Here is a 25,998-nt window from a genome sequence, read left to right as displayed (position 1 = left end):
GAGATGGTCCAAGTGAGCCAAGCACACATACACAAACAGAGCACTTCCCTTTCATTGCACCTTTCATTATATAGCATTTGTCGTTTTGTCTGCCTCAATTTCCTGAATCTTAGTGGTTACGCTGATAAATTTCCTATAGCATACAGTAAAAAATGCAACTTGCAAAATTGTTGAGTGAAAAAAGGATTCTAAGTTGAATGAACAAATTTTCCTTCTAATTGTTCAAGTAACTAAAAAAATAGTTGAGACGCCTTTCCTTCACCACAAGTTCATAGGAATTGGAAAATTAAGTTAAGTGAACTTATATATTCAAGTGCTGATTGACGCCCCTTAACCAATGCCACTGCGCATGCGCACTTCACAAGTTCGAAAGTTTCAACGGTCAGGTGGAGTGAGAAGTCCGTGGAAACTGACATGAGACGTTGTATGGAGCACTTGCATGTGACGTCACAGCCGATCCAGATTGTGACAGACGCCATCTTGTCGGTCAAACGCCATATTTCTGCCTTCTACTTCTGCTTCTACTTCTACCTTTTCTTCTGGAAAACCCTACTATATACAATTCTACTACAATGGCTGCGGCTACAAGCTCTCCCTACCTGTGCACGTTTTTTATGTTTTTTGTGTGTATTTTTGCGTGTTGTTCGTCTGTATCGGACTTCAATATCCACTACAACCGTATGGACTTACTGGACATTGGTTTCCAGCAGAAAATGACGGTTTGTAGCGATTTCCATCGCATGCACAACATTCCGGACGAGAAAAAAAAAAAACATTCCGGACGAGATAGCGAGACCAGCGGGGTCTCCGTGGATTGTTATTGGAAGCAAAGCTAAGGAGGCGGCGCCGGGAGTGGAAGCAAAAGCGAGGCTGCAGGCAGAGCCGGCCTGTTGACTAAGCTCAGAAAACAGCCACTCAAATCTCCACTGCTAAGCCTCTACCTCTCCAACGCCAGATCCATGGTAAACAAGACAGACGATTTGGAATTACAGCTGGAATTACCTTATTCTATTCTATAATCGGCTGGTCAGTGCTATACTCAATACTTAAGTGACTTACCCATCCAGTGAGGATCATTTTCTTGTTTACAAGATGCCACATCTGAGTCGCTGACAAATCCTGAATTTCTGTAAAGATAACTGTCCAGAGATTTATAAGCACGCAGTGCTTCACCACTGAACAGCGAGGGAAAGTTGATGAGGTAATTATACACGTCTGGGTATTCCACCTCTGGCAGTTCCATATCCACTGACACGGTCGTGAAAACTCCATCCGGTAAGCCATAAGGGTCACTAATCTGTAGATTGTTTATTTTAGACATATATCTAGTTATCTGTTCATTTGAAAAATGAGCCGTGTAGTCCGTCGGTTGAAATTGATCCATTCTGTACACGAGTGCAGCAGTATTCAGCTGTGCTGTTGACCGACAAGATGGCGGCTGTGTACTTTCTGGTCACGTGACTGCAAGATCTCTATAGGAGTCTAGACTAAGCTTTCCTCAACAGAGGCCAGGGAATTCCCTCCTTGTATGTCGGTATTTGTTTCTGTTTGTGTAATAATAGGCAAAGTGAAGTAGAAATTAAGTGTTGAGAGGTTTGTGTTAACTAAAAAATGTAATGCACACTAAATCATTGTAAAAAAAAAAATAGTCAAGCCAACTTAAAAATTTAATGCAACCTGCTGCCAAAGAATTTTGAGTAAACTCAACTTAGAACCATGATGTGCCAACTTGTTCTTCTAAGTTAATTGGCATTATTATTTCAATTTATTTCAACTAAACAATTTGTTGGACTGAACTTCTAAAGGCAAGGCAAGTCAACTCAACATAAAATACTCTTCTATGTGAACTTAAAAGAACATTTTGGGGTGTTGTGGCTCAGGTGGATAAGGTGTCATGCCATAAATCTGGGGACCTGGGTTTGATTCTGACCTGAGGTAGTTTCCCAATCTGTCTCTATACTGTCCTATCCAATAAAGGTGGAAAAAGCCCAAAAAAATCTTTGAAGAATTTAGGATAACTTAATGTTTTTTGTGCCAACTTGCTTTTCCAAGTTAATTGGAATGATTATTTCAATTTATTTCAACATCACAATTTGAATGCACTGAACTTGCTAAATAAAGTAAGGTCAACATAAAATACTCATCTGTGTCGACTTAAAAGAGCAAGTCAGCACAACTATTTGGCCCGGAGTTGAGTTTACTCAAAATCCTTTGGCAGCAGGTTGCGTTACATTTTTAAGTTGGCTTGGCTAATTTTTTTTTTACAGTGTAAGTATTCAAATACAATTTGTGCTGGTCTGAGTAAACATCTAACATGACTGAATGGTGACAAGAGTTATCTTTTAACAATTAAGTAATGGCTATAATAAGACCATTTTAAGTGGTTATGTTTTGAATAGACCTGTAGATTTTAATAAACACATAACGCATGTTCAATCGCCTTTCTGTTTTTGGTTTCTAAGAAGCTGCTAGAGAGAAGCGGAAAAGGTGAATAAAATGAAACGTCTGTGAAAATGCTCTTTTTTTTCTGACATGGTGTCTCTACTTTGTCCTGTAGCTCAGCTCTGGAGACGAATGATGTTAAATCTCTAGTCTGATGGTCTGCCTTTAGTTCAATGATTTATATAAATGTAGGGGACTGGATGAGCCACAACAGGGGATCTGCCACAGATGATGAGCAGGGGTTCATATTTAGAAAAGTAGAGTCTCTGAACTTGCTATACATGTATCAGCTCTGCTACAGTTTTTTTTTTAATTTGTTTCAAATACTCAGAATGTTCTTTCAAAGAAATGCTTTACTCACTCCACATCCAGACTGTGATCTGCCAGTGGAAAACCACATTCCAGTTCATAAGGCTGAACTCAAGATTTCTGACTGTACTCAGTTGGAAAACTTGGCACTCTAAACTATGAGGCTCTGTAACTAAATGTATCTGACTGTAATGCTTTCATCTGTGATGTTTCGCTGACTAAGCATAGATTACCCGTCTTTCTCCATTCCCCCGATCTCATACCTCATGCCATGCACATGAGCACTAATGTCAGGCGCCCAGGTGACGGTGCTGGAAACAGGTGGTGTTAACTGAATCCAGGAAATGGGCTGAGAGAAGCTGAATCATAGCGACATAATTGCTCCAGCAGACACAGAGCTACAGTGCTGCCAATGGAGCATTTACACAACACCACACACAGGCTGCCCACTGAAGCGTGAGTTATATGAAGGGTATGTAACTCATGGAAGGCAGTCCGTGTTAAGGAATGAAACAGTGGTCAGCGTTAGTTCTAGTCACAAATCTAATTGGAGATAAAATGACAGGCAGCATTTGGGAAAGGGAATGATAATGAAATAATATAAGGTAATCAATGCTGTATGGAAAAGGATACATGGGCTCATATCCACAGTAGTCACTTTTCAGACACTTTTTAACCCCAATTCTGTGATGTCACACTCTTCATGTACTATATACATAAATATGTAAACTCACATCTGGTTTTGGAGATTACTTTAATACAGCTTTAAGTACCAGAGTCCGTAGAAGCTCTGTAAGATCACGATTTAAAATTTATGCCATTTTGTCTTCGTCTTCTTCAGTTGATACTGAGGAGGAAGGAAGCCACAGATGTAAGGATACCGTTAGGAACTCTGCCTATGTTTAACTGACAGGTTCCTTGTGACATCTCTCTCTCTCTCTCTTTCTCTCACACACACACACACACACACACACACTTTGGTTAACAACAGAGGTGCTGATGACGACATGTTACAAGGAAATACCCTTGAATTTAAAGAAACCTGCCAGTTATAATTTTTTTTCAGCACCACTGATCACATACTTATAATGAAATACTGTATATGCAATAGCATTATACATTTTAGTCATGTTAGTTAATATTAGAACTAATAAACTAAAACCTCCACCTTGTGTGTGTCAGTGTGTGACCCAGAGACTAGCATAGGCTCCAGAGCCATCATCACTTGTACAATATGTAAAGCGGTCGACCTTTGATCTATGGTCAGTATTAGTCATTCAGCTAAACTTAATTCTAAATTCAACTAAATATATTGTTTTCAGATGTTCATTGTGAATAATATCTGCGTGCACATGTGAGTATCTGTCTCTATGAGTTGTGTTTAGTTCCTAGCCTGCTGCATGTGTCTCTGTGTTTAACAGTTTGTGGATGAATGAGCCTATGGTAAGGTTACTTTGCATATTGGTTAAACACTGAGACTGGTCACGTAGCCGCAGTCATTGCTATGTTACCACAGGCTTGCCACAGAGCATGATAGAGTAAGGGACTGCAGACATTGTTCAACACTATTAAACATTGAAAGAAATATATAATTTAAGGCCGCTTAAGCTTAACAATTTGTTGGCACCATATTCACTATTTAAAAAAAGATATAAATCATGATGCATGTGTCACTTCCATACATCACACTTATGTTCAAAAAGAAGCAATGATCCTGTGTACCACACGTGTATCTTACAGCGATAACCTTTTTTGCTTCCTGTGAAGGTTCTAAATAGAGCCCTGCCCCCCCCCCCCCCTTTTTTTAATCAGGACTTAGGTGTGAAAGCACAAACTCATAAAAATCCTGACTGACAGAAATACGGTTATTTTCAACAAAACAACATCTTCCATGTAGCCCGTACTTGCTGGGTGACAGGAAGGGGGGAGGGGTGGGTGAAATGCAGTCCAAGTTCAGAAACCCTTATCTGCACCAGCAAAAGCTTCTCTGTGGTTTTGTGCATTTGAGCTTGCAATGACGAGCCCAACTCTCCTCCTGCACTTTTATAACACTATTGAAATTGTGTTTGCCAAATGTTCAGCCGTACTTTCAACTGAGAATAGGTGAAAATTCACATTCTTGAATATTTATGGGATACAAGCTCATTTTGTGGATTGCATGATGAGCAGTTCATGGACTCTTATATGTGTGGAGCTCTGTATTTGATTCTTGATCTGAGATTAAAAAAAGAATGAAACCAGTCATTAGTTATACAGTATGTTGACTCTTTGAGCTATCTCTTTCAGGTGAACATTGAGAGCCAACTCTAAGGTGGTTTTCCTTTTTTCAGAGATTGCATTACATTACACACATTTAGCACTGGCTAGTGGCCTAGTGGTAGCGTGTCCGCCTCTCAATTGGGAGATTGTGAGTTCTATTCACGGTTGGGTCATACCAAAGCCCATCATAAAAATGGTACCTACTACCATCTGGCAAGGCATGCTGCAATACAGATGTGAGTGGGGAGTTAAACTCTTGTGGTTACCAGAGGACTAGCCTCCCACTGTAACCCTAGCTATGTAATAGGCGAGAGGCTGAGGGCTATGGAGATTGGTGCTGCCCGATGCACCACATGGCGTGGGAAGGACTTAAACACACATTAAGCAGACACTTTTATCCAGAGTGATGTACAATATAGTTGTTCTTTTTTAGCCTGAGGAGCAGTTAGGGGTCTTACTCAAGGGCACTTCAGCCATTCCTGCTGGTCCAGGGAATTGAACCAGCAACGTTTTGGGCCTAAAGCTGCTTCTCTAACCATTAGGCCATGGCTTCCCCTGGCATGAAATAGCATTAGATGGCATCAAATTGTTTTGCACATGTGCTGTGTTTAACATTGCCAGCAGAGATGTGTCCTATCTGAAAGAAGTCTAAATGATTCAAATACACAAAAATGATTAAAGAGACATCACCGTTTTGTTCGAAGGAAAATAATAGTAACCGCTATTTAACAGCAGATTTGATCTGCCATTATATCATCAGATGGCATCTGCTGCGTCAGGAAATTTCCCAGCGCCTGCAGTACATAGAGAATGCTGTCTGTTCAACTGCTTTAAATTGTCACATCTGGCTTTCCATAATTTTCTGATATAAGAAGCTAATAGATAAAACTAGCTTTTCTGAGGACATCAGCACATTTCCTTTTATACTACAGCACTGTTAAATTCCTGAATTGAACTGCTCATAAGATGTGGACTTATTTTTCTACTAGCAGGTTACCTGGCATTGCCCGGGTTTTGCAAAATTCTGGGTTGCCCCAGACTTCCATGTCAAATTTGTTGAAGATCTGTCAAGAAATGGTGATGTTAACCCAAGACAAACAAAAATCCAAACATCCACAACCCAGGGGCCCACCAGGGAACCCCTGGGGCTCATATATGGAATTTCTGAGTTCTGCCAAATTGTGGCTATCTGCTGTACCTATGTGCCAAGTTTAGTGAAGATCTGTCAAGAATTTGTGTTGATAAATGTAATGTGAAAGGCATTGAGGGAGGGGGTGGGTGGATATTGTGCCCCCCAGGGACCTCCCTGGGGCCAATACATGAATCTTGTTTATATCTGCAAAATTCTGGGTCATCCCCAGACATACTTGCCAAATTTGGTGAAAATCCGTCGAGAAATGGCAACGTTAGCTCAAGACAAACAAACAAAACAAACAAACAAACAAACAAACAAACTTTGCCACTTATTATATAGATAGTGCAATTCAGACAGTTTTACTGTGCCTTAGGCACCCTATTTTTTCATAGAAACTTTGTTATACATATATTTCTATTTTATGACTTCTACATTATCAAGTCAGTACAAAAGCATTTTAGAGTCCAAACGTTCATTTTCCAGCACAAAATTAAATGTTACAGAAAAAAAAAAGTTTGTATCTGAGCAGCATATTACATAAGGGAGCACTTTTCAGATTAAAAAAGAAAACATAATGAAAGCTACTGGGTTTTGCTGCAAAATTAAGAAGCAAGTGTGACAGTCAAAGTGTCCAGAAGAACTGTGGCTGGTTCTGTAAGATGCTCAGTAAAACCTACAGCTCATTTCCTTATAAAACTGCACTCAGTGTACCTGAGACTACTATTTCTTTTTTAAAGCATAGGCTCATCTCACACCAAATATTGACTTTGTTTCATTTATTATGGCTTATTGCTGTTTATAGTATTTTTTAAATGTTGAAACATTTCATTTCATTATTTTTAAGCCATTTTTGGTCAACAGCATTTCTTTACATGTGCCTAAGACTTTTACACAGTAATGTATATAAATGCACTTGCTCTAAAAATGTATGTTAATATTTGTATTGTAAGAGCTAATTCACAGAGGCTTCTATGGCGGATGCTTTGTGCTTGTAATTATAGATATGGTGATGTTCTCAGTGAGGAGATGTTTATGAGTATTTTTGGAAGGAGTCTTCAGAGTCAGCACTTTGTAAACAGTCAGTTGAAAAGTTGTAACTTTCGGCTTTCTGACACATCTTCAGCCGTTTGTCAGAAACATGACAAGTGACATATTTTTGTTCTATTCCATTAACACTCAGATTGATGAGGTAGCATCTGGTTAGACAGTACACTCTCAGAAAATAAAGTACAACCCTGATTCCAAAAAAGTTGGGACAAAGTACAAATTGTAAATAAAAACGGAATGCAATGACGTGGAAGTTTCAAAATTTCATATTTTATTCAGAATAGAACATAGATGACATTATCAAATGTTTAAACTGAGAAAATGTATCTGTAGCGTGAATAACGTGTGGGTGGAGCACAGAGGACGGCAGGACAGAGATCAAGGTTAACAGAAGGCTTTATTGCCGTACTTTTCAGTCGGACAAAGTAACCCAACAGTCAGAGACACGCGCACACACACACACACACACACACTGTAGTCTCCTCTGGGGAAGCTCCCCTCCCCTCCGCTCTCCCTCTCCCTCCTTAAGTAGGGCGCGGTTTACTGGGGAAAACACACACAAAACACAGGTTAATTACCCTCAGGTGTAGCGATTCTGCCACTTACCTTCCCCGACTCCGCCCTCCTGTCACAGACCGGCGCTTGACCATGCCCCCGCTGCCACATACCCCCACCGCCCGACTCAGGCCGGGCGCCCGTCCGGCCCGCAGCTGACTCCCCCCCCCCTTGACGGGAGAGGAAGTCCGCCAAGACCATCTGCGCCCCCTGGACCACCTTGAAGTTGAAGGGTTGGAGTGCCAGATACCAATGGGTGATCCGCGCGTTGGCATCCTTCATGCGGTGGAGCCACTGGAGGGGCGCGTGGTCCGAACAGAGGGTGAAAGAGCGCCCCAGCAGGTAGTAACGGAGGGCGAGGACCGCCCACTTGATCGCCAGGCACTCTTTCTCGATTGTGCTGTAGTGCCCCTCATGCACTGACAGCTTTCGGCTGATGTATAGGACGGGGCGATCCTCTCCCTCCACCCGCTGGGACAAAACGGCTCCCAGCCCTCTGTCCGACGCATCCGTCTGCAACAAAAAAGGGAGAGAGAAGTCAGGGGAGTGCAAAAGTGGCCCCCCACACAGTGCAGCCTTTACCTCAGAGAAAGCCCGCTGGCACTGCTCCGTCCACTGGACCGGATCTGGCGCCCCCTTTTTAGTGAGGTCAGTCAGCGGGCTGGTGACGTCCGAATAATTAGGTATAAACCTACGATAATAGCCAGCCAGCCCCAGGAACTGTCTCACCCCCTTTTAGGTCTTGGGCCTCGGGCAGGCCGCAATCGCTGCTGTCTTATTAATTTGGGGACGCACCTGCCCGTTACCCAAGTGGAAGCCCAGATACCGTACTTCCACCCGCCCAATCGCACACTTCTTCGGGTTGGCAGTGAGCCCCGCCTGCCTCAGCGACCTAAGGACGGCCCTCAGGTGTTGCAGGTGCCGCTGCCAGTCATTACTATAAATAATGATGTCGTCTAGGTAAGCGGCCGCATAGGTGGCGTGGGGCCGGAGGACCCGGTCCATCAGCCGCTGAAACGTAGCGGGCGCCCCAAACAGCCCAAACGGAAGTGTGACGAACTGGTGTAAGCCGAACGGTGTGGAAAAGGCCGTTTTTTCCCGGGATAATGGAGTCAAGGGGATCTGCCAATATCCCTTCATCAAATCCAGTGTCGAGTAAAAGCGAGCCGTGCCTAGTCGATCGAGCAGCTCATCAATACGAGGCATTGGGTACGCGTCAAATTTAGACACCGCGTTGACTTTTCTATAGTCCACGCAGAACCGGACCGAGCCGTCGGCCTTAGGAACCAAGACCACCGGGCTGCTCCAGTCACTGTGGGACTCCTCGACGATGCCCATTTCGAGCATGGCCTGAAGTTCTTCCTGAACCACCTTTTTTTTGTGTTTGGGTAATCTATAAGGACGGCTACGCACTACCACCCCCGGGGGCGTCTCTATGTGGTGTTCTATGAGGTTAGTGCGACCAGGCAGGGGCGAGAACACATCTGAAAACTCGGCCTGCAACTGGGCGACCTCCGTGAGTTGGGTCGGGGAGAGGTGGTCTCCACAGGGGACTGGAGAGGTACGAGATGCCAATGTCCCTTTTTGGACCTCCGGCCCCAGCTCCGCCTTCTCCGGAACTACCGACACCAACGCCACGGGGACCTCCTCATTCCAGAGTTTTAGCAGATTGAGGTGGTAGATCTGTAGTGCCCCCTCCCTGTCCGTTCGCCTAACCTCATAGTCGACGTCCCCGACTCGCCGTGTGACCTCAAAGGGTCCTTGCCACTTGGCGATTAATTTGGAGCTCGACGTGGGCAACAGGACGAGTACCTTATCTCCTGGAGTGAACTCTCTAAGGCGCGTGCCCTTGTTGTACAGGCGGGTTTGCCGTTCCTGGGCCTGCCACAAATTCTCCTGAGTTAGGTGGGTGAGCGTGTGGAGTTTTGCGCGCAGATCCATAACGTACTGAATTTTGTTTTTGCTCTGTGAAGGTCCCTCCTCCCAATTTTCCTGCAGTACATCTAAGATGCCGCGCGGCTTATGCCCATATAATAATTCAAACGGGGAGAACCCCGTGGAGGCTTGGGGGACCTCTCGCACTGCAAACAGCAAGGGTTCGAGCCACTTATCCCAGTTACGTGCGTCCTCACTTACGAATTTTTTGATAATATTCTTGAGGGTGCGATTGAACCGTTCAACTAAACCGTCCGTCTGTGGGTGATAAACGCTGGTGCGGATCGGCTTAATACCCAGTAGCCCATACAGTTCGCTCAGTGTTCGTGACATAAACGAGGTGCCTTGGTCAGTCAGAATCTCTTTCGGGATTCCAACCCGGGAGATGACGTGGAAGAGGGCCTCTGCAATACTGCGTGCTGAGATATTGCGAAGAGGCACCGCTTCCGGGTATCGCGTTGCATAGTCCACCAGAACCAATATAAAGCGGTACCCTCGTGTTGACCGATCTAATGGCCCAATGAGATCCATCCCAATTCTTTCGAACGGGGTCTCAATTAATGGTAGGGGGTGCAAGGGCGCTTTTGGAATGGCCGCTGGATTTACTAACTGGCGTTCGCGGCACGCCGTACACCACTTATGGACGTCGCCGCGAATCCCCGGCCAATAGAATCGGGCCATTATCCGGGCGAGTGTCTTATCCTGCCCGAGGTGTCCAGCCATGGGATTAAAGTGAGCCGCCTGGAATACCAATTCCCGGCGGCTCTTTGGAATTAACAACTGGGTGACTCGCTCTGTCGTCTGAGTGTCCTGCGTCACTCGGTATAACCTAGCCTTCAAAATGGAAAAATAGGGGAAGGACGGGGTGGCGTTCGGCTGGAGCGTTTGACCATCGATTACTCTCACTTGGTCAAACGCGTGTTGCAGAGTCTCGTCTCGCGATTGTTCCAGTGGGAAATCCTTGAGGGATTCCCCAATAGAAAGAGGAGGGGCCGGGGGCTCCTCACTCTGTCGCGGAGATGACGTAGATGGCTCTGCGACCGCAGCTCCAGCCAAAGTGACACCGGGACCCTCCCCTGACAATCGGCAGGACCCACTCTTTACTAGGCGTGCCATCAAACCCCGAAATCCTGGCCAATCAGTCCCCAAGATCAAAGAGTGGGTAAGGCGAGGATTAACCGCCGCCTTCACTATCGATTTTTCCCCTCTGAAATGTATGTGGACCGACACCAACGGGTAGCTGTGAATATCCCCGTGCACACACAACACCTTCACCCCTTGTGCTCCCCCCAATGCCTCGTCTTGCACCAGGCTTTGGCGGATCGAGGTCTGATTGCAGCCTGAATCCACCAACGCCTGATATGTAGCCCCTTGTACACTTACCGGTATGCAATACGCTCCGGCCCGATCGAGGGCAGCTTCTGGCGCGTCGGGGATCCGCACCACCGCCCCCACCTCCATCGCTGCACACTGTTGCTGCAGGTGGCCCGGTTCCCCGCAGCGCCAGCAAACCGGCCCGGGCCTTCCCTCTGCAGCTGTGTTCTGAGGCTCACTCACCTGAGGGGGGGGAGAGACAGACACAGAAGGGAGATACGGGAGGGCACCACGGGTACGGCGGGCCGGCTGGGGTGGAGCCGGCCCCCGCCTCCGTGGTGGGGGAATGGGGCGAGGACGGGACACGGGGGGGGGAGAAAGAGAGAGAGAAGAGGAGAGAGAAGATGATGTCATTGGTTGTCCTGCCGCCGGAACAGCCGCCAGATGATCCTCCGCCAGTCCTATGGCCTGATCCAGCGACGCCGGGCGGTGGCACTGGACCCACTTCGCGGTTCCGGCTGGTAAGCAGGCAATGAACTGTTCCAGCGCCACCTGGTCGATGATTCCCTCGGTGTCACGATCTTCGGCCCTCAGCCACCGCCAGCAGGCGTCCCGGAGCTGCTGGCTGAACGCGAACGGGCTGCCGACTTCCTCCATCCGCAGCGCGCGGAAGCGCTGGCGCTGCTGCTCCGGCGTGCGCCCCACGCGCTGGAGGACAGCCCGGCGAAGGTCGGCGTGGGCCAGCCGGCGGTCGGCGGGGAGCTGTAGTGCGGCCAGCTGCGCCTCTCCCGTCAGGAGGGGGAGGAGGCGCACCGCGGGCTGCTCCATTGGCCACCCCGAGGCTTCGGCGACCTGCTCGAACAACATGATGAAAGCCTCGGGGTCGTCCTGCGGGCCCATCTTGGTTAAGGTGAGGGGAGACGGGCCCACGGCCGGGGCGATGGTGGACCCCGCCGACGCGAGGAGATGCCAGAACGCCTCTCGATCTTCCTGCTGAGCCAGCACCAGGGCTTCGAAGCGGCGCTTCTGCTCCTTCCGGAGCGTGACGAGTGCCTGGTGCTGGCTCTGCTGAGCCATGGCGAGGGCGTGGACCAAGTCCACGAATGGGGAGGATTCCATGGGGCTGCAGGACTGATGCTCCACCTTCCTGGGTTTCGGCACCACTGTAGCGTGAATAACGTGTGGGTGGAGCACAGAGGACGGCAGGACAGAGATCAAGGTTAACAGAAGGCTTTATTGCCGTACTTTTCAGTCGGACAAAGTAACCCAACAGTCAGAGACACGCACGCACACACACTGTAGTCTCCTCTGGGGAAGCTCCCCTCCGCTCTCCCTCTCCTTCCTTAAGTAGGGCGCGGTTTACTGGGGAAAACACACACAAAACACAGGTTAATTACCCTCAGGTGTAGCGATTCTGCCACTTACCTTCCCCGACTCCGCCCTCCTGTCACAGACCGGCGCTTGACCACGCCCCCGCTGCCACAGTATCATTTAAAGAGAAAAATTAGGTGATTTTAAATTTCATGACAACAACACATCTCAAAAAAGTTGGGACAAGGCCATGTTTACCACTGTGAGACATCCCCTTTTCTCTTTACAACAGTCTGTAAATGTCTGGGGACTGAGGAGACAAGTTGCTCAAGTTTAGGGATAGGAATGTTAACCCATTCTTGTCTAATGTAGGATTCTAGTTGCTCAACTGTCTTAGGTCTTTTTTGTCGTATCTTCCGTTTTATGATGCGCCAAATATTTTCTATGGGTAAAAGATCTGGACTGCAGGCTGGCCAGTTCAGTACCCGGACCCTTCTTCTACGCAGCCATGATGCTGTAATTGATGCAGTATGTGGTTTGGCATTGTCATGTTGGAAAATGCAAGGTCTTCCCTGAAAGAGACGTTGTCTGGATGGGAGCAAATGTTGCTCTAGAACCTGGATATACCTTTCAGCATTGATGGTATCTTTCCAGATGTGTAAGCTGCCCATGCCACATGCACTAATGCAACCCCATACCATCAGAGATGCAGGCTTCTGAACTGAGCGCTGATAACAACTTGGGTTGTTCTTCTCCTCTTTAGTCCGAATGACACGGCGTCCCTGATTTCCATAAAGAACTTCAAATTTTGATTCGTCTGACCACAGAACAGTTTTCCACTTTGCCACAGTCCATTTTAAATGAGCCTTGGCCCAGAGAAGACGTCTGTGCTTCTGGATCATGTTTAGATACGGCGGCTTCTTTGAACTATAGAGTTTTAGCTGGCAACGGCGGATGGCGCGATGAATTGTGTTCACAGATAATGTTCTCTGGAAATATTCCTGAGCCCATTTTGTGATTTCCAATACAGAAGCATGCCTGTATGTGATGCAGTGCCGTCTAAGGGCCCGAAGATCACGGGCACCCAGTATGGTTTTCTGGCCTTGACCCTTACGCACAGAGATTCTTCCAGATTCTCTGAATCTTTTGATGATATTATGCACTGTAGATGACGATATGTTCAAACTCTTTGCAATTTTACACTGTCGAACTCCTTTCTGATATTGCTCCACATTGTCGGCGCAGAATTAGGGGGATTGGTGATCCTCTTCCCATCTTTACTTCTGAGAGCCGCTGCCACTCCAAGATGCTCTTTTTATACCCAGTCATGTTAATGACCTATTGCCAATTGACCTAATGAGTTGCAATTTGGTCCTCCAGCTGTTCCTTTTTTCTACCTTTAACTTTTCCAGCCTCTTATTGCCCCTGTCCAAACTTTTTTGAGATGTGTTGCTGTCATGAAATTTCAAATGAGCCAATATTCTCATCTCATCTCATCTCATCATCTCTAGCCGCTTCATCCTTCTACAGGGTCGCAGGCAAGCTGGAGACTATCCCAGCTGACTATGGGCGAAAGGCGGGGTACACCCTGGACAAGTCGCCAGGTCATCACAGGGCTGACACATAGACACAGACAACCATTCACACTCACACCTACGGTCAATTTAGAGTCACCAGTTAACCTAACCTGCATGTCTTTGGACTGTGGGGGAAACCGGAGCACCCGGAGGAAACCCACGCGGACACGGGGAGAACATGCAAACTCCACACAGAAAGGCCCTCGCTGGCCCCGGGGCTCGAACCCAGGACCTTCTTGCTGTGAGGCGACAGCGCTAACCACTACACCACCATGCCGTGAGCCAATATTTGGCATGAAATTTCAAAATGTCTCACTTTCGACATTTGATATGTTATGTTCTATTGTGAATACAATATCGGTTTTTGAGATTTGTAAATTATTGCATTCCGTTTTTATTTACAATTTGTCCTTTGTCCCAACTCTTTTGGAATCGGGGTTGTACGTTATTGTACCTTTGGGGGTACAACGGCTTGTCACTGGGGCAAAACCCTCTAAGGTACTTATTTATATTCTTATAAATACAAATAGCAAGTGTGGAATACTTGTGTAGTACTTCTGAGGCACGTCACTCGTACAATGACCGTGTGTCACTCATGCATCTTACTGTCATCGCAAAAAGCCCCTACTAGCCGCGCTGCTGACTTTTTATAATAATAATAATATTTTTGTCTCATTTGTTTCACTGGGTTCTCTTTATCTACTTTTAGGACTTGTGTGAAAATCTGATGATGTTTTAGGTCATATTTATGCAGAAATATGAAAATTCTAAAGGGTTCACAAACTTTCAAGCACCACTGTAGATGGTGTTAAATTGCTTCCATCCCCTACTACACATTTTAGAGACAGGTTACCAACAGTCATTACCACCATTACTCTTCATTCAATACTTTCCCAGTTTACTGACGACTGATGGTAGTAACGGGTGTTGGTCATCTGTGTCTACTGTACATATAATGTCTATCAGCAATTAAAATGTTTAGGGAAACAAAACCAGAAATTGCCAGGTAACTACAGTTGCCGTTGTATAAACAGCGACTCCCAGTATCGCCTCCCTAAATTATCATGATAATGGAGGAAGCTTTCCTACATGCAAACAGTAAAAAATTTAAAAAAAAAAACCCCACAAATGCTTACCTTTGCAGTCTTTGAATCAGGAAACTTTTTTTTTTCGCTAGCTGCGAAAAATGGTCTGCCACAGTCGGGAGGATGTTGTGTTCCACAAGAAATTGGTAGAACATAACTTCTGCAGCCGTTACAGAAGTCTGGGCAGTCCGAGCCAATGTACTTAAATGACTGAGAAAACCACGTGCAACTATAAACCCACATAAATCGAAAATAGTTCCGTTTCATTGTACATGCGTGTTTGAAAAAATAAATGGTGGATGCTAAGAAAATTTTCTTGGAGTAAGGGAAAAAAAAATCTCTGATACAAAACGTAATTTTCCCGTATGAAAATCAGTGTACACAGTATTAGCCAAAAAATTGCATTTTCCCGTACAAAATGCGGGGAAAATGTATAACTTGACATGTATGCTACTAGCCGTGCTGCTGACTTGGTTCAGGCGTACAAAAGAAGTACGGGTCCCGTACGTAGTGTATGCGTTCTTGATTTTTCGCAAGACCCATAGAATTTGCATGTGCAGGACCAAGTCTCCATGGCCAGTCTGCGACCTTCTACGGCGCTGAACACACGCAAGTGTTGCACAAGTTTCAAGCACGGTTTTGCCAAATTTTTTACCATAGACTGCCCGTAGTAGCACGTACGGCGTGCTGTGAGTGAGCCTTCAGTGGTATGAGATGGTGGGTCAATTGATATTAATTTTGGTATTTTGATATTTTGAGTATGGGATAAACTATTTCGGGTAGAATAGTTACAGTGCAGTGCTCAATCATAACACTAGTTTCAACCAATACTACTGAGATGCGTGTTTTCCTTGTTTCTGGCCCTGAATTCACCACATGAAGGCCTTGACAATTAGTTCATACAATGAAGCTGCTGTAGTAAATGAGTCAGAATGCTTTGTACAGATGTAAACAATGCTATGACTTAGAGTGATATTTCTGTTTCAGAGGCACAATTTAAAAATTGACCCTTACAAGAGGAGGCTTTAATATAAACATGTCTAGTAGGTGACACATTTATAAATAGAGAATATTACATGGCTGCATGAAGATATGAAGTTTATCTTCAAGTGGTGGACATATTCAAGAGTGAGCGAAGCAAATGAGTGAAAATATTTTCAACACGAGAAGATAAACTTCATATCTTTGTGCAACTGTGTAATGTTCTTTATATTATATGGACACATACACAAACCCCCCCCCCCGCAAGTTAATAAAAATAATTTACATTTTGAACTGGTTCACCATTTTGACAACGCACATCTAGTCAGCGGGAAAACACTGGGAATGACATCATCAGAGTGAAATATCAGGAAATATGTCACTCGGATCCGCAATGTATTTTGTCTGAAAAATGTTTTTCAACATGAGAAAATAAACTTCATATCTTCAAGCCAACATGTGATTTTCTTTTTATTAAATAGACACATTCACAAACAAAAAGTACCCAAATTTATCAAAACAATTCATCGAGTTCCTCATGAGTGACATATAGAGATTTATGTCACGGTTTTGGTTCTCCATGTCCTGGATGTAGTTGTATGAAAAATACATATATATTATTTACCATCTGGGAGGTCTATATCGTGAAATACCGTAACCAAGGTCTTGAAAATACTGACCGAGGCCACTGGGCCGAGGTCAGTATTTTCAAGGCCAAGGTCATGGTATTTCACGATACAGACTGACCTTAAGCTGGTAAATCTCATTTCATCTCATTATCTCTAGCCGCTTTATCCTGTTCTACAGGGTCGCAGTCAAGCTGGAGCCTATCCCAGCTGACTACGGGCGAAAGGCGGGGTACACCCTGGACAAGTCGCCAGGTCATCACAGGGCTGACACATAGACACAGACAACCATTCACACTCACATTCACACCTACGGTCAATTTAGAGTCACCAGTTAACCTAACCTGCATGTCTTTGGACTGTGGGGGAAACCGGAGCACCCGGAGGAAACCCACGCGGACACGGGGAGAACATGCAAACTCCACACAGAAAGGCCCTCGCCGGCCACGGGGCTCGAACCCAGACCTTCTTGCTGTGAGGCGACAGCGCTAACCACCACACCACTGTACCGCCTAAGCTGGTAAATCTCATCTCATCTCATTATCTCTAGCCGCTTTATCCTTCTACAGGGTCGCAGGCAAGCTGGAGCCTATCCCAGCTGACTACGGGCGAAAGGCGGGGTACACCCTGGACAAGTCGCCAGGTCATCACAGGGCTGACACATAGACACAGACCATTCACACTCACATTCACACCTACGGTCAATTTAGAGTCACCAGTTAACCTAACCTGCATGTCTTTGGACTGTGGGGGAAACCGGAGCACCCGGAGGAAACCCACGCGGACACGGGGAGAACATGCAAACTCCACACAGAAAGGCCCTTGCCGGCCATGGGGCTCGAACCCAGACCTTCTTGCTGTGAGGCGACAGCGCTAACCACCACACCACTGTACCGCCTAAGCTGGTAAATAATATATTTAATTTTTTCTTTACCAAATTATAACAGAAAATGAGAGTGCCCGAAAGGGAAATCATATTTAGAGCAAACCTGCTACAAGCTCATCAAAAACCTGTTTGACAAGCTACGTCAGCTCGGAATTTTCCGAAAAGAAAACTTGATCTAGATCACTTCCCTGATCTAGGCGACAAAAAATGTTGACAAAAAATTGCTACTATGTTTGTTGTTGTTGTGAATGAGTGAGTTGCCAAAGGTCTGTAACCGGGGTCTGGATTGTAGGATTCTGGGCCGCTTGCGAGCCAATCAGAGCACACGATTTAATGGAAACCGGACTGCAAAAAAAAAAAGAGTGGTGTACACTACTGTTCAAAAGTTTGGGGTCACCCAGACAATTTTGTGTTTTCCATGAAAAGTCACACTTTTATTTACCACCATAAGTTGTAAAATGAATAGAAAATATAGTCAAGACATTTTTCTGGCCATTTTGAGCATTTAATCGACCCCACAAATGTGATGCTCCAGAAACTCAATCTGCTCTAAGGAAGGTCAGTTTTATAGCTTCTCTAAAGAGCTCAACTGTTTTCAGCTGTGCTAACATGATTGTACAAGGGTTTTCTAATCATCCATTAGCCTTCTGAGGCAATGAGCAAACACATTGTACCATTAGAACACTGGAGTGAGAGTTGCTGGAAATGGGCCTCTATACACCTATGGAGATATTGCACCAAAAACCAGACATTTGCAGCTAGAATAGTCATTTACCACATTAGCAATGTATAGAGTGGATTTCTGATTAGTTTAAAGTGATCTTCATTGAAAAGAACAGTGCTTTTCTTTCAAAAATAAGGAAATTTCAAAGTGACCCCAAACTTTTGAACGGTGGTGTATTTCCCAGTAAAACACTCATATCCATATAATATAATACAATATTTGTCACCTAGCTTTTCTTGACCACCTCAACTCACACCCATGTTCAATTTCCAAGACCCATTTCCCAGCAACTTTAACTCAGCTCTCTGAAACTTGTGCCCAGCAGTGGCGCCGCACGTTACCTCCCTGTTCTGCTGCTGTCCGAGACTGGGGCTCGATAGTGGCCTGTCTGCTGGACAACAGACTCTATTTCAGCAGTTCCCAGGTTCTGCAGTCACCAAGTCTCTGTAAAGGAAGTAGGCCAGCGGAGTTGAAAATCCATCCAGTCACAGTGATACAGTGGGTGCAGTCAGGAAAAGAAACTCAATAGATCCCCAGCCACTGACCAGCTCTGTGGCTCCAACTGTCACTGGAGTCTGTTATGATGACATCAGCATTTATTGAAAAATTTCTTTCAAGTGAATGAGATATTAAAGATTCAAATGTCCCAGAAATGCCTCTGCTCAAGAAGGAGTGCATGGAGCTGAGCATTTATTGCACACCGGAATTACAGGGGGATGCTAGCATTTATATGGATCATTGCATAATACAAATAATGTATTCCATTTTATATATATATATATATATATATATATATATATATATATATATATATATATATATATATATATAAATAAAAAATTATGCTTAATGCAATATCAGCAAGTAAGGTGTTAAAAGAAATTACACATCACTCAGACCCCAATCTTATAATAAAAACTGTGGTAAGTCTGGCCATCATTCATGCACATAAAGCATAATTTACATGAGTTATCCAACTGATTAAGGTCAAATGGAAGAATTATAGGCTTGTGTGGGTCCCTATTTGAATTTGTGGGGATCTGGCAGGGTGGCCAATTTCCTTCTTGACTGCCTGTGGATGCTGATAACCAGAATCAGCAATGGGCAGGCGTTCGGCTACTAGAATGTAGGCTCTTTGGCTCCATCCTCAAGCCTCGGACATGAAGCGGGGTGATGGCCATAAATCCCTCATAAGGGAGGCAGTGGACCACAGGAGTACAAAAGCCACCTTATACAGCCATCATCTTTAGTTAGACACCTGTAGATATATGGGTTGATCACCAGGGCTGGAGGTGCCAGAACGGATGTTAAGAGTTTGGGAGAAGGAAGCTGGTGAAGATGAGTGACAGAATAATAGAAAATGGCTTCACTGGAAAGTACTGTGGAGTAAGGTGGGTGAATATAGCCTCCACTTAATCCCAAACCTCCCAGATCTCTCATGACTCAAAATTTTGAACATATACAGTGCCTTGCAAAAGTATTCATACCCCTTGAACTTTTTCACATTTTTCCACCTTACAACCACAAACTTAAAAGTTTTTTATTGAGATTTTATGTGATAGACCAACACAGAGTAGCACATAATTGTGAAGTGAAACGAAAATGATAAATGGTCTTCAAAATTTTAAACAAATAAAAATCTGAAAAATGTGGTGTGCATTAGTATTCAGCCCCCTGTCCTCTGATACCTCTAAATACAATCCAGTGCAATCAATTGCCTTCAGAAGTCATCTAATTAGTTAATAGAGTCCTACTGTGTGTAATTTACTCTCAGCATAAATACACTTGCTCTGTGAAGGCCTCAGTGGTTTGTTAGAGAACACTGAAGAACAAACAGCATCATGAAGACCAAAGAACTCACCAGACAGGTCAAGGATAAAGTTCTGGAGAAGTTTAAAGCACAGTTAGGTTATAAAAAAATATCCCAAGCTCTGAACATCTCAAGAAGCACTGTTCAATCCATCATTCAAAAATGGAAAAAGTATGGCACAACTGCAAACCTACTAAGACATGGCCATCCACCTAAACTGACAGAGCGAACAAGGAGAGCACTGGTCAGAGAAGCAGCCAAGAGGCCCATGATCACTCTGGAGGAGCTGCAGAAATCCACAGCTCAGGTGGGAGAATCTGTGCACAGGACAACTACTGTATAAATCGTACACTCCACAAATCTGGCCTTTTTGGAAGAGTGGCAAGAAGAAAGCCATTGTTGAAAGACAGGCATAAGAAGCCATGTAGAGGACACAGCAAACATGTGGAAGAAGGTGCTTTGGTCAGATGAGACCAAAGTTGAACTTTTTGGCCTAAATGCAAAGCGCTATGTGTGGCGGAAAACTAACACTGCTCATCACCCTGCACACACCATCCCCACTGTGAAACATGGTGGTGGCAGCATCATGCTATGGGGATGCTTTTCTTCAGCAGGGACAGGGAAGCTGGTCAGAGTTGATGGGAAGATGGATGGAGCTAAATACAGGGCAATCCTGGAAGAAAACCTGTTGGAGGCTGCAAAAGACTTGAGACTGGGAAGGAGATTCACCTTCCAGCAAGACAATGACCCTAAACATACAGCCAGAGCTACAATGGAATGGTTTAGATCAAAGAATATTCATGTGTTAGAATGGCCCAGTCAAAGTCCAGACCTAAATCCCATTGAGCATCTGTGGCAAGACTTGAAAATTGCTGTTCACAGATGCTCTCCATCCAATCTGGCTGAGCTTGAGCTATTTTGCAAAGAAGAATGGGCAAACATTTCAGTGTCTAGATGTGCAAAGCTGGTAGAGACATACCACAAAAGACTTGCAGCTGTAATTGCAGCAAAAGGTGGCTCTACAAAGTATTGACTCAGGGGGGCTGAATACTAATGCACATCACATTTTTCAGATTTTTATTTGTTTAAAATTTTGAAGACCATTTATCATTTTCGTTTCACTTCACAATTATGTGCTACTCTGTGTTGGTCTATCACATAAAATCTCAATAAAAAACGTTTAAGTTCGTGGTTGTAAGGTGAAAAAATGTGAAAAAGTTCAAGGGGTATGAATACTTTTGCAAGGCACTGTAACATAAACAGCAAGCTGTCATGCTTTGGTGCACAAAAGCTCTTCAAAATCCTTCCAAGATAGAACCAGAATTATTGCACCAAGGTAGTTTATTACAATAAAATTTCATGTAACAATTCCAGTGATAGTCTAATTACTAAGCTATGAAGTTGTCAGCAAAGCAAATTTCTACAAGCTGAAATATCACTTGTAGAACTGTGTATGTATTTTTCCAAAGATCATTATCGTATGTGGGTATATGTAGAGAACCAGCTTACATTTTTTAATATTTGGGACAAAATTGTGATTCACATCATGGTACAACAGTTTCAAGTTCATGGGTACTACATGTATAGATATGAAGTGTGTGTGTGTGTGTGCGTGTGTGTGTGTGTACAGTACCAGTCAAAAGTTTGGACACACCTTCTAATTCAATGCTTTTTCTTTATTTTTATTAATTAAAAGACACTTTATGTCTCAAAGTAATAATGGATGTTGTTTCTCTTTACTTAGTTGAGCTGTTGTTGACATAATACAGATTATTACAGTTGTGGAATTGGGCTATTTACTGTATTTTTATTATTTACTATTTACGGTTTGATCTCAAACGCATTAAGAAGGCAAGAAATTGCACTAATTAACTTTGGATGAGGCACACCTGTTAATTGAAAAGCATTCCAGGTGACCACCTCATGAAGCTGGTTAAGATAATGCCAATAGTGTGCAAAACGCTGGCTACTTTGAAGAATCCATCCGTTATCTGTAGCACTTATCCTGGGCATGGTCACAGTCAAGCTGGAGCCTATCTCAGCTGACTATGGGCGAGAGGCAGGGTACACCCTGGACAAGTCACCAGATCATTGCAGGGCTGACACGTAGAGACAAGCAACTGTTCACACCTACGGTCAATTTAGAGCCACCAATTAGCCTAACCTGCATGTCTTTGGACTGTGGGGGAAACTGGAGCACCCAGAGGAAACCCAGGCAGAACATGCAAACCCCACACAGAAAAGCCCTTGTCAGGAGCTGGGCTCGAACCCAGGACCTTCTTGCTGTGAAGCAACAGTGCGAACCACTACACCACTGTGTCACCCTACTTTGAAGAATCTAAAATATGAAATATAATTCCATATATGTTCCATATTTTATATCATAGTTTTGATGTATTCAGTATTGCTCTACAATGTAGAAAATAGTCACAATACAGAAACCCCTATGAATGTGTAGGTGTGTCCAAACTTTTGACTGATACTCTATGTGTGTTTATACAGTAGGTTTCAGAACAAGAAAGAAGCGATGAATCAAAGCCACAGAATGACAAAAACAGAATCCTCATGTGTGTGCAGGCTTGTGTGCATGAAACTGGGAGAGCAGAGAAACCACAAAGACTGAGATCCACCAATCATATTCTTATACATTTCCAGATTAAACGCAGGTGTGTACTGTGTGTACTGTCAACACCAACATATACAGTATAACCAAAAAAAAGGACGTAATCCATGCACAAAAGCACCACGAAGTGGATGCAGTTTGAGATCATAATCTTGAAGCATCTCTGTCCTGACAAGCTGTAAATAACAAGCATGCACATGTAGATATCAATATTAGGCCAAAATATAAATCTTTAGCAAATGCATTTGCTATTTAAAGATATGTGGTGTATAATTTCATATTAGGAAATATGAAGTGCCTAAAAAGTGATAGAGCAAAAAAAACAAAACAAAACTGTGATATCGAGTTCTCAAGTTATCACATTGTCATACTATACCACCTAAAACTAATAATCCTTTTCAGAAGTCTTTTCATAAAGAAACTGTGGAGAGAGTATGTGAGAAACAGAAAAGTTCCTCCAAGGCTGTTAGTTTTTGAGCGAGAGTCGGGTGCGACTGATAAACTTCCTGTGTTAACTGACAGCGCTTGCAAGACACATGAATGTGCATGCACCAAAGAGTCAGGAAACAAAAACAACATGCTCGATCTTTTCATGAAGAGCACACAGACAAGTTGTCATCCTTAAAACTTATTACTCTGGCAACCAAAATGTGAAGCTGCATCCGAATATTGCCATCATTTATCAAAATACATTCACACAAACACAATGTTCAACCAAATCAATTGCTAGTTTTGTCATTTATATGGTTAAACAGAATGTTTTGAGAAATGTAAAGCTGAAAACATAGAAGAGCACACTGACTCACACTTTTAGCATATATATAGAGGTTAAAGGACTTTTCATTAGTGATTAAAACTTCTCCATTTCTGTTGCAGTAGATTTGACTGATATGTAACACAAGTCTGAGTTGTGCTACAGTAATACAAATTGAGATGATGTGTACTGTATGCTGCATCGAGCTCGAGCTCATTCAGATATGTTTGGGTATTCTGGAGCACATAAAATGTTTGCAATTTTTAAAAATATTAATATTTTTGGTAATAGATGATAGTTTTTAACAAGTCCGTCATGAGATTGGATGGCTATTGAGTCTGCAGTTCATCAAGTCCTTTATTAGACTGACTCTGATCCTTAACCTCTCTCTGATATCCACCAGCTGACTACAATATATAAATAAATAAAGTATTGACCAAACTATTATTGAATGAAAATATTTTCCATAAAACCTCTGATCTTGTTAATGGACAAGTCACAGTGAAGTACCTATAAAGTTGTAATAATCCAAATCTCAATAAAAGTAATTAACTTCAGTCATAAGCAATTCCCCTGAGCCTCAATGTCTAAACAGACAATAAGATTTCACACAATATCATTTTGTTTCTGTATTAACATATGCCCTAGAAAGCATCTCAGAGTCCAAGTGCATGCATTTACAGGCTGCTATGTTGTTGATGGTGTAGTGAGGTTAACCAGTGAAGCACTCACTAACCCACAGCCCTGTGGTTTTCGGATACAGCCAAAAGATTTCACTATACTACTGACACAGCAAATCAACAATCATGAAAAGTCATTTTACATATACATCTCCATCTTGCATGGGTATCACTTTGCATAGTGTGCACTCGAGAAAAACTCGGCAACTTCTTCTTCAGTCCCTCTTAATACAAAACAAAACAAAAAATTTCAAACACCGCTGAAGTACTCTCAACGCTACTGAACTAAATGTAAAGTCAATGACTCACCCCTGGTAAAGCAAGACTGGTAGGACGGAAAGGTCTCAAAGATGCTGTTTGAAGCCATGTTGACTGGTTGCTTCTGGAAAACACCATCCAGTACTTCTAACTTGATCTGGCTCTTAATTTTGACCGGCTCTGATCTTTGCCCTGTACAGATCAAAGATACAGCCATGAAGTGTACGCATGCTGAAAGCAGAAAAGGTCTAAATTTGACATCCATTCTACACACTGCCCCAAATCTGAACAAAATCCCCAGCATACACACCCACACCCTCAGCCACATGATTATCCAATGCTTCTCCAGTTGTGGTGTCATGGCAGTTGTGTCCTTGGGTGTTGTGCATGGTTGAGAGACAGTGCAGATAGTGATCGGTGGTCAGACTGCGGTCGACTGATGCTTACCCTTGTGCAAAGCAGAAGGAGCAGAAATGTGTCGCTGTGGTTTCTTTTTTTTCTTGCAATAATCCGGGTGATTCACACTGACTTCTGCACGTACACTCAGCAGCCTCCTTGCCTCAGTTCCTTCTAGTTCTCTCTCTCTATCTTTATTTCACTTTTCCCTGAGGCTCAGAGAACCGTGACTGGTCACAGTTTTGGTTTGTGGTTTTAGTGGCCCACAGAAAGCTTCACCCAACCCAGGCAACAAATTTAACTCTTCCTTTCTATAAAAAAAACCCTAACCCTATCTGCTCAAGCCTCATTGGACCACTATGGTCACATGTTCTGCACTGAAGCCAATTTCATTTGGACTTTTTTTTTAAATCTGCTTTTCTTTTGTACAAATCAGGTGTTGTGGCATAGTCTATTAGCTCTCATGCTGTGCAAATTTACCTGACAAGTCAAAAAACTGATATATTTTTGTGCAATATGCAACAATGCAATAACAACAACAACAACAACAACAACAACAAAAAACGAGTACAAGTGTATAAACAATGCCACTGTTTCAAAGTTTCAGAGTATGTGTATGTATGCCAATGACACAGTCATGGAGAGGCAAGTCACTGTGCAACCAGTCTATCCATGCAAATCCCTCTCCAGGAGAGCACACAATTAGTTCTCTGTCTCTATCATCATTTGACAGTTTCACCCTGTCAGAATTTACATGTCATCTTTTCATATCGCTTTCATCAACTTCTTCTGCAGGCAAAACGTGTTTACTTATTTATACACTCAAAATATATTCACATGATCGTTTGTGCAAAATTTTATACCTGTTGCTGATGATATGCTTATTCCACAATCTACGCTAACATGCAAGGATGTTTATTATATTGCACAGACAACTATATATCTGAGTAAGCTTGCACAGGAGCACTGTCTGTCAGAAGATAGGTTCTTTACGAACGACTAATTTTGTTCTGCAAGGCCTCTGGCAAACTCTCAATGCCCATTATATCACACTCAGACACCTGCATCCACTCCCAGTCTCTACACCCCCACTTGTAACGTACCCAAGTACACCTCCACCTCCACCACGCCCCCAGCACATGCCAAACACACCCACACCTGTGCTCACTTTTCCACACAACAATTTGCGCATTGGGGTCAAGTATGGTGGGGCGGAGTGTGGCAGTTCGCAATAGCGTGTGCGGCCAGCTGCTGTGCCTCCCTCTCAGGTTTCCAACTTGGACTCTGATAC

The 25,998-nt window shown here is 43.9% G+C and overlaps 1 protein-coding gene across 3 annotated transcripts in view; it reads right to left on the bottom strand.

Annotated features, from left to right (window-relative positions):
* runx1 (RUNX family transcription factor 1) overlaps positions 1-24,865 on the bottom strand; it is an 84,173-nt gene extending 59,308 nt beyond the window's left edge. For 2 of the 3 annotated variants that reach the window (XM_060898630.1, XM_060898632.1), the window contains exons 1-2: positions 24,622-24,731; positions 24,363-24,503 (exon numbers count right to left, since the gene is read on the bottom strand). In XM_060898630.1, coding sequence (XP_060754613.1) covers positions 24,363-24,503; positions 24,622-24,700 — 220 coding nt within the window. In that variant the 5' untranslated portion in view covers positions 24,701-24,731. Of the gene's footprint in view, positions 1-24,362; positions 24,504-24,621; positions 24,732-24,758 lie in introns of those variants that run through there. The other variant, XM_060898631.1, reaches the window with a different exon arrangement.
* Positions 24,866-25,998: the final 1,133 nt, after the last annotated feature.

Source organism: Neoarius graeffei, chromosome 18 (genome assembly GCF_027579695.1).
Source record: "Neoarius graeffei isolate fNeoGra1 chromosome 18, fNeoGra1.pri, whole genome shotgun sequence".
Classification (NCBI taxonomy): Eukaryota; Metazoa; Chordata; class Actinopteri; order Siluriformes; family Ariidae; genus Neoarius; species Neoarius graeffei.
This window is presented reverse-complemented; position numbering and strand designations above follow the sequence as displayed.